Source organism: Anomaloglossus baeobatrachus, chromosome 4, assembly GCF_048569485.1.
Source record: "Anomaloglossus baeobatrachus isolate aAnoBae1 chromosome 4, aAnoBae1.hap1, whole genome shotgun sequence".
Lineage (NCBI taxonomy): Eukaryota > Metazoa > Chordata > Amphibia > Anura > Aromobatidae > Anomaloglossus > Anomaloglossus baeobatrachus.
In genome coordinates this window covers 659,281,104-659,298,497 of record NC_134356.1, presented here as the reverse complement: position 1 = coordinate 659,298,497, position 17,394 = coordinate 659,281,104, and the positions used below count along the sequence as shown (strand labels likewise).

Sequence of the window (17,394 nt, the reverse complement as noted above, 5' to 3'; positions counted from 1 at the left end):
CTTCATAGACAGATTTTAACCAAAGGTCCATCTGTCTGTCATTGGCATCTTTAAGTGAAGCGCCATCCTCCACTGCAACTATGGACCTAGCTGCGAGTTTGGAAATCGGGGGGTCTACCTTTGGACACTGTGTCCAGCGCTTGACCACCTCAGGGGGGAAAGGGAAACGCGTATCTTTAGATCGTTTAGAGAAACGCCTTTCTGGGTGAGCGTCGTGCTTCTGGATTGATTCTCTGAAGTCAGCGTGATCCAACAAAGCACTCAATTTACGCTTGGGATAAAGGAAACGAAACCTCTCCTGCTCCGCAGCCGCCTCTTCTGCTGAAGGGGCTGGGGGAGAAATATCCAACAGCCTATTGATGGCTGAGATAAGGTCGTTTACCATGGCATCCCCATCAGGGGTATCCAGGTTGAGAGGGGTTCCAGGAATGGATTCCTGATCACTCTCATCAGACACATCACAGGGAGACTGACTGCGCTGAGACCCTGAGCAGTGTGATGACGTCGAGGGTCTTTCCCAGCGAGCTCGCTTAGGGTGGCTGGGGCTATCATCTGAGTCATAATCCTCGGCCTGTGAAGCCGGGGACCCCCCTGTGGGCTGGATTAATTCCAAGTGAGGGGGACCTGAGGACAGAGGCCTCGCCGTGCCCAAAGACTGAGCCCCATGCATAGATTGCAAGGTTTCAAGGATTTTTGCCATAGACACAGACATATTATCAGCAAAAACTGCAAAGTCTGTCCCTGTCACCGGGGCAGAACTTACAAGCGTCTCAGCCTGGGTCACTACCCCTCCTGACTCCGGCTGGCGAAGCAGCACCGGGTCGGAGCATTGCACACAATGGGGGTCATCGGAGCCTGCTGGTAGATTAGCCCCACATGCAGCACACGCAGTATACACAGCCCTAGCCTTGGCAGCCTTGCGTTTTGAGGATGGCATGTTGTTGCTTCCACAGAGGGATCTGGGAGATGCAGCCAGAAGCGACCTCACAGTGCAAGAAATACAATATCTCTATATCCTACACAGTACACCGATACACCGTGAGGCACTAGAGGGACCAGCACAGAAAAATCGCTTACCGCCCGCTTAAAAAGCGGGTGTGTGGTCGCCAGATAGCCCCTAGTCCAGGTCTCCCAGGGCCTTGCGTCCTTCCTCCAGCCAGACTGCATGTAATGGCTGCCGGCGTCATGAGAGAGAAGGGGGGCGGGCCCTGGGCGTTCCTGGCTAAGAGCGGGAAGCCTGCTTCCCTCTGTGCCTAGTGTGAGGGCTGGAGCATGTAAATCAGGCTCCAGCCCTCGTCGCTGCTAGCGAACAGAGTCTCTCCCCTACCCTGAATGACAGGGTGGGGGCGGGAACGAATCGGAGCTGCCGGCGTCCTAGGCCCAAAAAGCCGGGGACTCAATTTATAACCGCCGCCGCCGTAAAAGCGCGGACGGCGGATCCCCGGCGCACCACAAGTCACAGCAGCGCCGCCCGGTCCAGAGGGGGTCGGCGCTGCGTTCCCATACACAAAAAATCCCCCAGTAATCTGTAGGGACACTAACTCCAACGTTGCGGTCCCCGGCGCACTACAACACCCAGCCAGCCCGGAGTGTGTCTGTGCCTGCCGGGGACACAGAGTACCTGTATGATGCAGGGCCTGTCCCTGATCGTACTCCTGCTCCGTCTCCATCAGGTTCTAATGGGTCTGTGGATGGAGCCCGGCGTCAGAGCTGAGAGGCCGGCAGGATCCCACTTCCACAGAGCCCTACCAGGGGATGTGGAAGGAAAACAGCATGTCAGGCTCCAGCCCTGTACCAGCAATAGGTACCTCAACCTTACAACACCATCCAGGGGTGAGAAGGGAGCATGCTGGGAACACAATATGTGTCCTCTTTTCTTCCATCCGAAATAGTCAGCAGCTACTGCTGACTAAAATCTGTGGAGCTATGCATGGAATGTCTGACCTCCTTCGCACACAAAGCTAAAACTGGAGAACCCGTGATACCACGGGGGGGGGGGGGTATAGCCAGAGGGGGAGGGGCCTTGCACTTTTAATGTAGTGCTTTGTGTGGCCTCCAGAGGGCAGTAGCTATACCCCAATCGTCTGGGTCTCCCAATAGAGCGCTGAAGAAATATAAATCCTTTTCATACCGATGAACTGCATGCGGACAAAAGGAAGGCAAGGAGATATCCTGATTAAGATGAAAAGAGGATACCACCTTAGGGAGAAACTCCTGAATGGGGCGCAGCACTACCTTGTCCTGGTGGAACACCAGGAAAGGAGCTTTGGATGACAGCGCTGCTAGTTCAGACACTCTCCGAAGAGACGTGATCGCTACCAGAAAAGCCACTTTCTGTGAGAGTCGAGAAAGTGACACATCCCTCAGAGGCTCGAAGGGCGGCTTCTGGAGAGCAACAAGGACCTTGTTTAGATCCCACGGATCTAACGGCCGCCTGTACGGAGGTACGATATGACAAACCCCCTGCAGGAACGTGCGCACCTGAGAGAGTCGTGCTAGACGCTTCTGAAAAAACACGGATAGTGCCGAGACTTGCCCTTTAAGGGAGCCGAGCGACAAGCCCTTTTCCAACCCAGATTGCAGGAAGGAAAGAAAAGTAGGTAACGCGAATGGCCAGGGGGATACTCCTTGTGCAGAGCACCAGGATAAGAAAATCCTCCACGTTCTGTGGTAGATCTTAGCAGAAGTGGACTTCCTAGCCTGTCTCATGGTGGCAACGACTCCTTGGGATAATCCTGAAGACGCTAGGATCCAGGACTCAATGGCCACACAGTCAGGTTCAGGGCCGCAGAATTCCGATGGAAAAACGGCCCTTGGGACAGTAAGTCTGGTCGGTCTGGTAGTGTCCACGGTTGGCCGACCGTGAGATGCCACAGATCCGGGTACCACGACCTCCTCGGCCAGTCTGGGGCGACGAGTATGACGCGGCTGCAATCGGATCTGATCTTGCGTAGCACTCTGGGCAAGAGTGCCAGAGGTGGGAACACATAAGGGAGCCGGAACTGCGACCAATCTTGCACTAAGGCGTCTGCCGCCAGAGCTCTTTGATCGCGAGACCGCGCTATGAAGGTCGGGACCTTGTTGTTGTGCCGAGACACCATTAGGTCGACGTCCGGCACCCCCCAGCGGTGGCAGATTTCCTGAAACACGTCCGGGTGAAGGGACCATTCCCCTGCGTCCATGCCCTGGCGACTGAGGAAGTCTGCTTCCCAGTTTTCTACGCCCGGGATGTGAACTGCTGATATGGTGGATGCTCTTTCCTCCACCCACATCAGAATCCGCCTGACTTCCTGGAAGGCTTGCCGACTGCGTGTCCCTCCTTGGTGGTTGATGTATGCCACCGCTGTGGAGTTGTCCGACTGAATTCGGATCTGCTTTCCTTCCAGCCACTGCTGGAAGGCTAATAGGGCAAGATACACTGCCCTGATTTCCAGAACATTGATCTGAAGGGTGGACTCCTGCTGAGTCCACGTCCCTTGAGCCCTGTGGTGGAGAAAAACTGCTCCCCACCCTGACAGACTCGCGTCTGTCGTGACCACTGCCCAGGATGGGGGCAGGAATGATCTTCCCTGTGATAATGAGGTGGGAAGAAGCCACCATTGCAGAGAGTCCTTGGCCGTCTGAGAAAGGGAGACTTTCCTGTCTAGGGAAGTTGTCTTCCCGTCCCATTGGCGGAGAATGTCCCATTGAAGTGGGCGCAGATGAAACTGCGCGAACGGGACTGCCTCCATTGCTGCCACCATCTTCCCTAGGAAGTGCATGAGGCGCCTTAAGGGGTGCGACTGACCATGAAGAAGAGACTGCACCCCTGTCTGTAGTGACCACTGCTTGTCCAGCGGAAGCTTCACTATCGCTGAGAGAGTATGAAACTCCATGCCAAGGTACGTTAGTGATTGGGTCGGTGACAGATTTGACTTTGAAAAGTTGATGATCCACCCGAAGGTCTGGAGAGTCTCCAGTGCAACATTCAGGCTGTGTTGGCATGCCTCTTGAGAGGGTGCTTTCACAAGTAGATCGTCCAGGTAAGGGATCACCGAATGTCCCTGAGAGTGCAAGACTGCTACTACTGCCGCCATGACCTTGGTGAAAACCCGTGGGGCTGTCGCCAGGCCAAATGGCAGAGCTACGAACTGGAGATGGTCGTCTCCTATCACGAAACGTAGAAGAAGGGAATTTTGTTACTTACCGTAAATTCCTTTTCTTCTAGCTCTTATTGGGAGACCCAGACGATTGGGGTATAGCTACTGCCCTCTGGAGGCCACACAAAGCACTACACCAAAAGTGCAAGGCCCCTCCCCCTCTGGCTATACCCCCCCCGTGGTATCACGGGTTCTCCAGTTTTAGTGCCAAAGCAAGAAGGAGGAAGCCAATAACTGGTTTAAACAAATTAACTCCGAATAACATCGGAGAACTGAAAAACCGTTCAACATGAACAACATGTGTACCCGCAAACAACAAAAAAACATCCCGAAGGACAACAGGGCGGGTGCTGGGTCTCCCAATAAGAGCTAGAAGAAAAGGAATTTACGGTAAGTAACAAAATTCCCTTCTTCTTCAGCGCTCTATTGGGAGACCCAGACGATTGGGACGTCCAAAAGCTGTCCCTGGGTGGGTAAAGAAATACCTCATGTTAGAGCTGCAAAACAGCCCTCCCCTACGGGGGTGTCACTGCCGCCTGCAGGACTCTTCTACCTAAGCTGGCATCCGCCGAAGCATAGGTATGCACCTGATAATGCTTGGTGAAAGTGTGCAGACTGGACCAGGTAGCTGCCTGGCACACCTGTTGAGCCGAAGCCTGGTGACGTAATGCCCAGGACGCACCCACGGCTCTGGTTGAGTGGGCTTTTAGCCCTGAAGGAACCGGAAGCCCCGCAGAACGGTAGGCCTCTAGAATTGGTTCTTTGATCCATCGAGCCAGGGTGGCTTTAGAAGCCTGCAACCCCTTGCGCGGACCAGCGACAAGGACAAAAAGCGCATCGGCACGGCGCATGGGCGCCGTGCGGGAAATGTAGATTCTGAGTGCTCTCACCAGATCTAGCAAACGTAAGTCCTTTTCATACCGGTGAACCGGATGAGGACAAAACGAAGGCAAGGATATATCCTGATTAAGATGAAAAGAGGATACGACCTTAGGGAGAAACTCCGGAATAGGGCGCAGCACTACCTTGTCCTGGTGGAACACCAGGAAGGGAGCCTTGGATGACAGAGCTGCCAGCTCAGACACTCGCCGAAGCGATGTGATCGCAACAAGAAACGCCACTTTCTGTGACAGCCGAGAAAAGGAAACTTCCTTCAGAGGCTCGAAGGGCGGCTTCTGGAGAGCAACTAGTACCCTGTTCAGATCCCATGGATCTAACGGCCGCTTGTACGGGGGCACAATATGACAGACCCCCTGCAGGAACGTGCGCACCTTAGAAAGACGTGCTAGACGCTTCTGAAAAAACACGGATAGTGCCGAAACTTGCCCTTTAAGGGAGCTGAGCGACAAGCCCTTTTCTAACCCCGATTGCAGGAAGGAAAGAAACTTGGGCAATGCAAATGGCCAGGGAGACACTCCCTGAGCAGAGCACCAGGCTAAGAAAATCTTCCACGTTCTGTGGTAGATCTTAGCCGAATTCGACTTTCTAGCTTGTCTCATTGTGGCAACGACTCCTTGAGATAATCCTGCAGATGCTAGGATCCAGGACTCAATGGCCACACAGTCAGGTTCAGGGCCGCAGAATTCTGATGGAAAAACGGCCCTTGGGACAGTAAGTCTGGTCGGTCTGGCAGTGACCACGGTCGACCGATCGTGAGATGCCACAGATCCGGATACCACGACCTCCTCGGCCAATCTGGAGCGACGAGTATGATGCGGCTGCACTCGGATCTGATCTTGCGTAGCACTCTGGGCAAGAGCGCCAGAGGCGGAAACACGTATGGGAGCTGAAACTGCGACCAATCTTGAACCAAGGCGTCTGCCGCCAGAGCTCTTTGATCGCGCGACCTCGCCATGAATGCCGGGACCTTGTTGTTGTGCCGGGATGCCATTAGGTCGACGTCCGGCACTCCCCCGCGGCGACAGATTTCCTGAAACACGTCCGGGTGAAGGGACCATTCCCCTGCGTCCATGCCCTGGCGACTGAGGAAGTCTGCTTCCCAGTTTTCTACGCCTGGGATGTGAACCGCGGATATGGTGGATGCTCTGTCCTCCACCCACATTAGAATGCGCCGGACTTCTTGGAAGGCTTGCCGACTGCGCGTCCCTCCTTGGTGGTTGATGTATGCCACCGCTGTGGAGTTGTCCGATTGGATTCGGATCTGCTTTCCTTCCAACCACTGTTGGAAGGCCAGTAGAGCAAGATACACTGCTCTGATCTCCAGAACATTGATCTGAAGGGTGGACTCCTGCGGAGTCCACGTCCCCTGAGCCCTGTGGTGGAGAAATACTGCTCCCCACCCTGACAGACTCGCATCTGTCGTGACTACTGCCCAGGATGGGGGCAGGAAGGATCTTCCCTGAGACAATGAGGTGGGAAGGAGCCACCATTGTAGGGAGTCCTTGGCCGTCTGAGAAAGGGAGACTTTCCTGTCTAGGGAAGTTGTCTTCCCGTCCCATTGGCGGAGAATGTCCCATTGAAGTGGGCGCAGATGAAACTGCGCAAAGGGAACTGCTTCCATGGCCGCCACCATCTTCCCTAGGAAATGCATGAGGCGCCGCAAGGGATGCAACTGGCCCTGCAGAAGAGATTGCACCCCTGTCTGTAGTGACCGCTGCTTGTTCAGCGGAAGCTTCACTATCGCTGCTAGAGTATGAAACTCCATGCCAAGATACGTTAGTGAGTCGGTGATAGGATCGACTTTGGAAAGTTGATGATCCATCCGAAAGACTGTAGGGTCTCCAGCGTAGCATTCAGGCTGTGCTGACATGCCTCTTGAGAGGGAGCTTTGACCAATAAATCGTCTAGGTAAGGGATCACCGAGTGTCCCTGAGAGTGCAAGACTGCTACCACCGCCGCCATGACCTTGGTGAAGACCCGTGGGGCTGTTGCCAGACCAAATGGCAGAGCTACGAACTGAAAATGGTCGTCTCCTATCACAAAACGTAGAAAACGTTGATGTTCTGTAGCAATTGGCACGTGGAGATAAGCATCTTTGATGTCTATTGAGGCAAGGAAGTCTCCTCTGGACATTGAGGCAATGACAGAACGCAGGGTTTCCATCCGGAACTTCCTGGCGTGCACATGTTTGTTGAGCCGTTTTAGGTCCAGAACAGGACGGAACGAGCCGTCCTTTTTTGGAACCACAAAGAGATTGGAGTAAAACCCTTGCCCTTGTTCCTGAGGAGGGACTGGGATCACCACTCCTTCCGCTCTTAAGGAGCCCACCGCCTGCAGCAGAGCATCTGCTCGGTCTGGATGTGGGGAGGTTCTGAAGAACCGAGCTGGAGGACGAGAATTGAACTCGATTCTGTACCCGCGAGACAAAATGTCCGTCACCCACCGGTCTGTGACCTGTGACATCCAAATGCCGGAAAAGCGGGAGAGCCTGCCCCCGACCGGCGATGCGGAGGGAGGGGGCTGGAAGTCATGAGGTAGCCGCTTTGGAAGCGGTACCTCCATTTGCTTTCTTGGGGCGCGTGTGAGCCCGCCACGAATCTGAGTTTCTTTGCGTCCTCTGAGTCCCTTTGGACGAGGTAAATGGTGTCTTGCCCGAACCTCGAAAGGACTGAAACCTCTGCTGCCACTTTTTCTGCTGAGGTTTGGTTGTTCTGGGTTGTGGTAAAGAGGAGTCTTTACCCTTAGACTGCTTAATGATATCAGCCAATGGCTCGCCAAACAGTCTATCTCTAGATAAAGGCAAACTGGTTAAACATTTTTTGGAACCAGCATCTGCTTTCCAGTCCTTTAACCACAAGGCTCTGCGCAAAACTACCGAATTGGCGGACGCCATTGAGGTGCGACTGGTAGATTCTAGGACCGCATTGATAGCGTAAGACGCAAACGCCGACATCTGCGTGGAAAGGTGCGCCACTTGCGGCACTGCTGGATGTATGATAGCATCCACTTTTGCTAAGCCAGCTGAAATAGCCTGGAGTGCCCATACGGCTGCGAATGCCGGAGCAAACGACGCGCCGATAGCTTCATAGACAGATTTTAACCAAAGGTCCATCTGTCTGTCATTGGCATCTTTAAGTGAAGCGCCATCCTCCACTGCAACTATGACCTAGCTGCGAGTTTGGAAATCGGGGGGTCTACCTTTGGACACTGTGTCCAGCGCTTGACCACCTCAGGAGGGAAAGGGAAACGCGTATCTTTAGATCGTTTAGAGAAACGCCTTTCTGGGTGAGCGTCGTGCTTCTGGATTGATTCTCTGAAGTCAGCGTGATCCAACAAAGCACTCAATTTACGCTTGGGATAAAGGAAACGAAACTTCTCCTGCTCCGCAGCCGCCTCTTCTGCTGAAGGGGCTGGGGGAGAAATATCCAACAGCCTATTGATGGCTGAGATAAGGTCGTTTACCATGGCATCCCCATCAGGGGTATCCAGGTTGAGAGGGGTTCCAGGAATGGATTCCTGATCACTCTCATCAGACACATCACAGGGAGACTGACTGCGCTGAGACCCTGAGCAGTGTGATGACGTCGAGGGTCTTTCCCAGCGAGCTCGCTTAGGGTGGCTGGGGCTATCATCTGAGTCATAATCCTCGGCCTGTGAAGCCGGGGACCCCCCTGTGGGCTGGATTAATTCCAAGTGAGGGGGACCTGAGGACAGAGGCCTCGCCGTGCCCAAAGACTGAGCCCCATGCATAGATTGCAAGGTTTCAAGGATTTTTGCCATAGAGACAGACATATTATCAGCAAAAACTGCAAAGTCTGTCCCTGTCACCGGGGCAGGACTTACAGGCGTCTCAGCCTGGGTCACTCTCCCTCCTGACTCCGGCTGGCGAAGCAGCACCGGGTCGGAGCATTGCACACAATGGGGGTCATCGGAGCCTGCTGGTAGATTAGCCCCACATGCAGCACCCGCAGTATACACAGCCCTAGCCTTGGCAGCCTTGCGTTTTGAGGATGGCATGTTGTTGCTTCCACAGAGTGGTCTGGGAGATGCAGCCAGAAGCGACCTCACAGTGCAAGAAATACAATATCTCTATATCCTACACAGTACACCGATACACCGTGGGGCACTAGAGGGACCAGCACAGAAAAAACGCTTACCGCCCGCTTAAAAAGCGGGTGTGTGGTCGCCAGATAGCCCCTAGTCCAGGTCTCCCAGAGCCTTGCGTCCTTCCTCCAGCCAGACTGCATGTAATGGCTGCCGGCGTCCTGAGAGAGAAGGGGGGCGGGCCCTGGGCGTTCCTGGCTAAGAGCGGGAAGCCTGCTTCCCTCTGTGCCTAGTGTGAGGGCTGGAGCATGTAAATCAGGCTCCAGCCCTCGTCGCTGCTAGCGAACAGCGTCTCTCCCCTACCCTGAATGACAGGGTGGGGGCGGGAACGAATCGGAGCTGCCGGCGTCCTAGGCCCAAAAAGCCGGGGACTCAATTTATAACCGCCGCCGCCGTAAAAGCGCGGACGGCGGATCCCCGGCGCACCACAAGTCACAGCAGCGCCGCCCGGTCCAGAGGGGGTCGGCGCTGCGTTCCCATACACAAACAATCCCCCAGTAATCTGTAGGGACACTAACTCCAACGTTGCGGTCCCCGGCGCACTACAACACCCAGCCAGCCCGGAGTGTGTCTGTGCCTGCCGGGGACACAGAGTACCTGTATGATGCAGGGCCTGTCCCTGATCGTACTCCTGCTCCGTCTCCATCAGGTTCTAATGGGTCTGTGGATGGAGCCCGGCGTCAGAGCTGAGAGGCCGGCAGGATCCCACTTCCACAGAGCCCTACCAGGGGATGTGGAAGGAAAACAGCATGTCAGGCTCCAGCCCTGTACCAGCAATAGGTACCTCAACCTTACAACACCATCCAGGGGTGAGAAGGGAGCATGCTGGGGACACTATATGTGTCCTCTTTTCTTCCATCCGAAATAGTCAGCAGCTGCTGCTGACTAAAATCTGTGGAGCTATGCATGGAATGTCTGACCTCCTTCGCACACAAAGCTAAAACTGGAGAACCCGTGATACCACGGGGGGGGGGTATAGCCAGAGGGGGAGGGGCCTTGCACTTTTGGTGTAGTGCTTTGTGTGGCCTCCAGAGGGCAGTAGCTATACCCCAATCGTCTGGGTCTCCCAATAGAGCGCTGAAGAAAACGTTGGTGCTCTGTAGCAATCGGCACGTGGAGATAAGCATCTTTGATGTCTATTGATGCAAGGAAATCTCCTTGAGACATTGAGGCAATGACGGAGCGGAGGGATTCCATCCGGAACCGCCTGGCGTTCACATGCTTGTTGAGCAGCTTTAGGTCCAGAACAGGACGGAACGAGCCGTCCTTTTTTGGAACCACAAAGAGATTGGAGTAAAAACCTTGCCCCTGTTCCCGCAGAGGGACAGGGATTACCACTCCTTCTGCTCTTAGTGAGCACACCGCCTGCAGAAGGGCATCTGCTCGGTCGGGATGTGGGGAGGTTCTGAAGAACCGAGGCGGAGGACGAGAACTGAACTCTATCCTGTACCCGTGAGACAAAATGTCTGCTACCCACCGGTCTTTGACCTGTGGCAGCCAAATGTCGCAAAAGCGGGAGAGCCTGCCACCGACCGAGGATGCGGAGGGAGGAGGCCGAAAGTCATGAGGCAGCCGCCTTGGAAGCGGTGCCTCCGGTTGCCTTCTTGGGGCGTGAGTGAGCCCGCCAGGAATCTGAGCCCCTTTGCTCCTTCTGAGTCCCTTTGGACGAGGAGAATTGGGTCTTTCCGGAGCCTCGAAAGGACCGAAACCTCGACTGCCACTTCCTCTCTTGAGGTTTGCTTGATCTGGGCTGGGGTAAGGAGGAGTCTTTACCCTTGGATTGTTTGATGATTTCAGCCAATTGCTCACCAAACAGTCTGTCTACAGATAGTGGCAAGCTGGTTAAACATTTTTTGGAAGCAGAGTCCGCTTTCCATTCTTTTAACCACAAGGCTCTGCGCAAAACCACAGAGTTAGCAGACGCCATTGCGGTACGGCTCGTAGAGTCCAGGACAGCGTTGATAGCGTAAGTCGCAAACGCAGACATTTGCGAGGTTAGGGACGACACTCGCGGCACTGCTGGACGTATGATAGAGTCCACCTGTGCCAGACCAGCCGAAATAGCTTGGAGTGCCCACACGGCCGCGAATGCTGGAGCAAACGACGCGCCGATAGCTTCATAAACAGACTTTAACCAAAGGTCCATCTGTCTGTCATTGGCATCTTTAAGTGAAGCCTCATCCTCCACTGCAACTATGGATCTAGCCGCAAGCCTGGAGATTGGGGGGTCCACCTTTGGACACTGGGTCCAGCGTTTGACCACGTCAGGGGGAAAGGGATAACGTGTATCCTTAAGACGTTTGGAGAAACGCTTGTCTGGATAGGCATGGTGCTTCTGGACTGATTCTCTGAAGTCAGCGTGGTCCAGAAAAGTACTCAGTTTAGGTTTGGGATACCTGAAATGGAACTTCTCCTGCTGTGCAGCTGCCTCCTCTGCTGAAGGGGCAGGAGGAGAAATATCCAAAAGGCTATTGATGGCCGCTATAAGGTCATTTACCATGGCGTCACCATCAGGAGTATCCAGATTGAGAGCGGTGTCAGGATTAGACTCCTGATCACCCTCCTCTGTGTCATCATGCAGAGACTCTTCTCGCTGAGACCCTGATCCGCGTGATGACGTGGAGGGTCTCTCCCAGCGAGCTCGCTTAGGCTGCCTGGGACTGTCATCTGAGTCAGAGCCATCAGCCTGAGATGCCTGGGACCCCCTTGATGCACGGATTAACTCCAGCTGAGGGGGACCGGGGAACGTTGCCGCAGCAGTGTCCATGGTCTGAGTAACTGGCCTGGCCTGCAAGGTCTCTAGGATCTTTGTCATAGTGACAGACATCTTGTCAGCAAAAACTGCGAACTCTGTCCCCGTCACCGGCAGGGTTCACCGGTGACTCTGCCTGGGTCACTACCTCCACAGACTCCGGCTGACGAAGTGGCACAGGGACTGAACATTGCACACAATGGGGGTCTTTGGAACCTGCCGGTAGATCAGCCCCACAAGCAGCACAAGCAGCGTATACAGCCTGTGTCTTGGCACCCTTGCGTTTTGCGGATGACATGTGGTCGTCTCCTCAGAGCAAGATAGGGTATACAGCCAAGAAGCGACCTTACAGTGCAATATATATATAAATATGGTATAGAGAAAAAAGTACACCAATATAACACTGTGGCACTAGTGGGGCCAGCACTAATGTGCTGCTTACCGCCCGCTTAACGCGGGTGTGTGGTCGCCAGAAATCCCTTGTCTGGGTCTCCCAGAGCCTGTGTCCGTTCTCCAGCCAGACTGCATGTAGGAATGGCTGCCGGCGTCCTGTGGGGAGGGGCGGGCCCTGGGCGTGTGCAGACAACGAGCGGGAAACCTGCGCCCCACTGTGCTCAGTGAGAGGGCTGGAGCATGTAAATAAGACTCCAGCCCTCGGCGCTGACTAATCGTACAGCGTCTCTCCCCTTCCCTGATTGACAGGGAGGGGGCGGGAACGAAGCGGAGCTAGGCCGCAAAAGCCGGGGACTAAATTTATAAGCGACGCCGTCGTAAAAGCACGGTCGTCGCTAAGTCCCCGGCGCACTACAAGTCGCAGCCGCGCCGCCGCTCCAGGGGCGGCCGGCGCGGCAATCCCCCATACATAAAGTCACTCAGAAAAACTGTAGTGACTGTAACCCCAGCGCGCAGCGCTACTGTCCCCGGCGCACTAGCACACCCAGCAAGTCTGGAATGTGCGCAGCCTGTTTGGGACACAGAGTACCTGAATGTCGCAGGGCCTTGTCCCTGAACGGTACCCAGCTCCGTATCCAGCAGGTTCCATGGGTCTGTGGATGGAGCCCGGCCTCAGGGCTTGGGGGCCGGTAAGATCCCACTTCCTCAGAGCCCCTCAGGGGGATGGGGAAGGAAAGCAGCATGTGGGCTCCAGCCTCCGTACCCGCAATGGGTACCTCAACCTTAACAAACACCGCCGACATAAAGTGGGGTGAGAAGGGAGCATGCTGGGGGCCCTAGTATGGGCCCTCTTTTCTTCCATCCGACATAGTCAGCAGCTGCTGCTGACTAAACAGTGGAGCTATGCGTGGATGTCTGACCTCCTTCGCACAAAGCAGAAAACTGGTGAGCCAGTGATCCCACTGGGGGTGTATAGCCAGAAGGGGAGGGGCCTTACACTTTTTAGTGTAATGCTTTGTGTGGCCTCCGGAGGCAGTACTATACACCCAATCGTCTGGGTCTCCCAATGGAGCGCCGAAGAAATATAGATTAAGTGTGCCTGCCTCATAGTGAAACCTGACGTGTGCACAGGAAGCTAGAGACCTGACAGAGAGCTGAGGAACAAGCTGGACTCAAGGTTTGACACCACCATGGTCTGGAGGGAAGGAGATAAGGACATGAGCAACGATAGGTACAAAACGAGGAGGGCTTCCCTGCTTTGATAATGAGAAAAAAAACCAAACCATTGTTCGGAGTCCGACTATCCACTGATGGAATCCCGGAAGGAAGCCTGGCACAAGAAAACTGAACAGATGGAGATAGTAACCTCGCAACCCATAGTGAACACTTGACAAGATGGCTGACCCAATTAACTGCCGGGGGAGACTTAGTCAGGAGCACTGCATGTTTGTGTGTGATGTCCAGTTGAGGCAGCGCTGAACCTGAGGGTTCTCATCTGGTCAATGGAGAGAAGACCAAAGATACTGAAAAAGGATACAAATTCTTGCAGGAGAAGAGGACCAGCTTCCATGAAGTTCTGGAACCATAATTTGTGCTGAAGAGGCTCTCGTACCTCATCTGTGTATGCTTCGATTGCTTTAAGAAAGAAAAGGTAGTGCGGACAGACATGGAAACTGAGGAAATGAAAATTGTTCAAAGTCACTTGGTCGGCACTGCTATCAGTCATGTAGTCCTGGTATACTCACTAGATAGCGGCCGGAGCACTTGGACCACTGGTGCGATCAACTATGTGGCTTGCGGTAACTGAGGATCTAATCCGATAGATACTGAGAAGAAAACATGGACCACAGTTGTGATCAGTCATGTCGTATGTGGAAGGAGAAAGGTCTGACACTTGTCAGTGGGCAGAGCACAGAGCACTTGGACCACTGCTGTGGTCAGCTATGTGGTTCGTGGTGGCTGGTAGATTTGACTCACAATGGATGTGGACAGAGGACAGGCGGCTGTTGGTAGGTAAACGCGCCATAGCTGCAATCAGATATGTGGTGCTTGGTAGAAGGTAGATCTGACTCTCAGTAGATGATGAACAGAAGATAGGTGGTTGTCGATAGGTGAACGCTTCTCATAGCTGCGATCAAGATCTTGATGCCATTAGAGAGAGCACGGAAAAGAAGACTGCCCTGGACTAACTAGTATGCTTCATCCTCACATGGAGGGAAAAGGGGGCACACTGATAGTGGGCAGTGGGGGGATACACTTCAAAAAAGGATAGAGGGAGGAGAGCCCAGAGAAGAAGGAGTTGCTGGAGAGAGGCGAGCGGCCCCTGGGAGACTGAGCTTATCCCCTCCTGTAGCCTGAGTGCCGCGGGTCTGCTGAGACAGAACTTCAGTAGACTTCTACAAGGTCTATCCGAGCCACAGGGTTAAAGGAGGTGCAGGTATGTAAAGAATAGGAGGAGGTGCCACCGAAAGTGTGTGCTGGGTTCCCATGTGGCTGTATAAGACAAGTCGTCTGACACGCTGAGAGCAATGGATGAAGGAACGCGAGAGAGCCTGCCGCGTATGATTAACCGGGCTGCTGGGGGCATGGTTTCGGTACAGGAGGCGGGCCGGTAGAAGCGGGGGACTAGCTTTTGAAATGTGGCCACTGGGGAGAATCAATAGGCGTGAAAACGGCGGCGAGGGCAAGAAAAAAAACCCCTGAAATAAGGGCAAAGAAAGGCTATAAAAGGGAGAAAGCAGGGAAGAAAACAAAGGGAGACACTGCAGAGACCCGGCTTCCTTCTACTGCCTGGGACCTGGGGAAATGCCCGTCCTGAAGGCCTCAGAATCTTTCTTTGCAGCTTGAGGTTGGAAGACAATCATCGGACGTCGTGGATCCTGTTGGGTGGCTGGAAGGTACCAGATCCATTTTACCTCCCTGCATCCTTAGGCTCTGGGAGCGAGCGGTCGGGAGGGATGATGGCAAGGACTGACCGGCTGGAAATCCCCACTCTGGATATATTAGGGGGGGTTAGGGTCCTGCCTACAGTAGTGACGCAGCCCCACACTGTGCTCTCAGTCTCTATGTGATACAACTCCACCTTGTTACCCAATCACAAGCCGTATCTGAAAAGAAAACACAAATTAATGAAGAAATGGGGCTGGGTGCAGACCTGTGTCTGCCTCCTACGGACACCAAACCATATCTGACCAGCTTGGCACCGGTCGGTGCGTGTATCCTACTGAGGAGCTCACTTTTTGCATGGCGGCTCCAGCATACACCTATGGGCTCCTGTGTCCCCCAAATAAAGCAATAATTGCCCCACTCGTACAGTGTACCATCACCACAGGGACGGGACAGATTACAATCCTCTGGAGCTAAAACCTGCAGGTTCCTGCTAAGCGACAGCAAACCGAGATCTTGATAGAGAACATATATTAGAGCTTTAGTTGCAGATGCCGGACCTGTGCCCGCTGCTGGAGTTCTGCAGCCAGGTGTCGTCCACCGGCGGGGGCACGGGGGTGGTGATGGTGCTAGTGGTGATGTCCCCGATGATGTTCAGAGACTCCTTCAGTGCATGGTACATCCTGAGCATTTCGTCTCGTCGCTGAGCCTGGTCCGCAGACTCCTCCATGAGGCTGTTCTGGTCCGTGGAGGAGTACAGATACGCCAGCAGCTCCGAGTGAATGAAGTCTTTTGTCTGCAGAGACAAACAAAGAAAGAAAAAACCCCAAAATGGATTACTCCGGAGCGGTCGGTGATGGAGCCAGGTGCTATCGGATGAGGGCAGGAAGTCGGCCGCTTGCCCACTCACGTTATTGATCATGAGGTGCATTATGGTCTTTGGCATCAGGTCCCGGATGGACTTGTTGATGATGGCCATGTAGGAGTCCACCAGGTTTCGGATGGTCTCCACCTGTCTTTCCAGCTGAGGATCCATGGAGAACGTGTTTTCCTGGACGTCGTCTTCATTTTCAGCCTGAAGGTTGGAATATTACAAAAAGAAAAAAAAATAATAAATCACCCACAGAATCCACACTACTCCCCATGTGACAGGACTATCACCCACAAAATCCACACTACTCCCCCCCCCCCCACCTCCAATGTGAAAGGACTATTATCACAGACTAGTCCCCTCTGCCATCTTCTCACCACTCCCCTTATGGTGGGCCTTTTAGGGGTGTACTTAGTTTAGATCTCCATGTCTGTGTGATCCTGTATTAGTTTCCCCCTGACTCTGCAATGATCACTATACGGGAGCCGCTCTCACCTGGTCTTTCTCAGGGTAGACCCCGGCTCGGAGGAACGAGGCTTTCCAGCTGTCCACGTCCTCCTGGGAGTCGCAGGCGAGCTCTATCTGACGCAGGTCCTTGTATACGTTCCTGGGAAGAGCGAAGGAAGAACATCAGCCTCTGTGTGCAGCAACATTTAACCAGCAAACTGAGGCCTTTAGAGTCTGAGCTTTAGCTCTTGGGTTCTTTTTGATTTGCAATTTCTCCGAGCATTGCACTACTGACCTTGGGGGATGAATTTGCTGGGAAACAAAGAATGTCAACTATCTTCATTGTTTTCCACTTGTGGATAATCTTTTGAAATGGCCTTAACCCTTTCCAGACTCATGTGCAGCAACAATTGCTTCTCCAAGATCATTACTGATGTCTTTCCTGCTTTGCATTGTGTCATTAACCCCCTGCCTGAATCCAGACCAACAAACTGCCTGAACCTCTGCTTTTATACAGGTGGCCAATACTAATAATATTTTAACATAATAGTCATGATCCAGACCAGCAAACGGCCCAAACTGCTGCTTTTATACAGGTGGCCAACAGCTTCTCCACCATGACAGAAGATCATCTTTCCACTTTACTCTCAAGATCACATTTCACAAGCTGCCTGCTTGATCCACTCCCATCGCACCTCATCCCCCGATCTCACCAGTGTCTTCATCCCAGCCCTAACCCATCTCTTCAACCTATCACTAACAACTGGTGTATTCCCTTCATGCTTTAAATATGTCTCCATTACACCCATCCTCAAAAAAACCTCCCTTGACCCAGCCTCTGTGTCTAGCTATCGCCCCATATCACTTCTCCCCTATGCCTCAAAACTACTGGAACAGCATGT

At 53.7% G+C, this 17,394-nt stretch overlaps 1 protein-coding gene across 1 annotated transcript in view; it reads right to left on the bottom strand.

The window, feature by feature from the left end:
• DNM2 (dynamin 2) overlaps positions 1–17,394 on the bottom strand; it is a 103,837-nt gene that overhangs the window by 9,041 nt on the left and 77,402 nt on the right. Inside the window, exons 16-18 of the mRNA XM_075343896.1 lie at positions 16,541–16,652; positions 16,085–16,249; positions 15,735–15,970 (exon numbers count right to left, since the gene is read on the bottom strand). Coding sequence (XP_075200011.1) covers positions 15,735–15,970; positions 16,085–16,249; positions 16,541–16,652 — 513 coding nt within the window. The remainder of the gene's footprint in view (positions 1–15,734; positions 15,971–16,084; positions 16,250–16,540; positions 16,653–17,394) is intronic.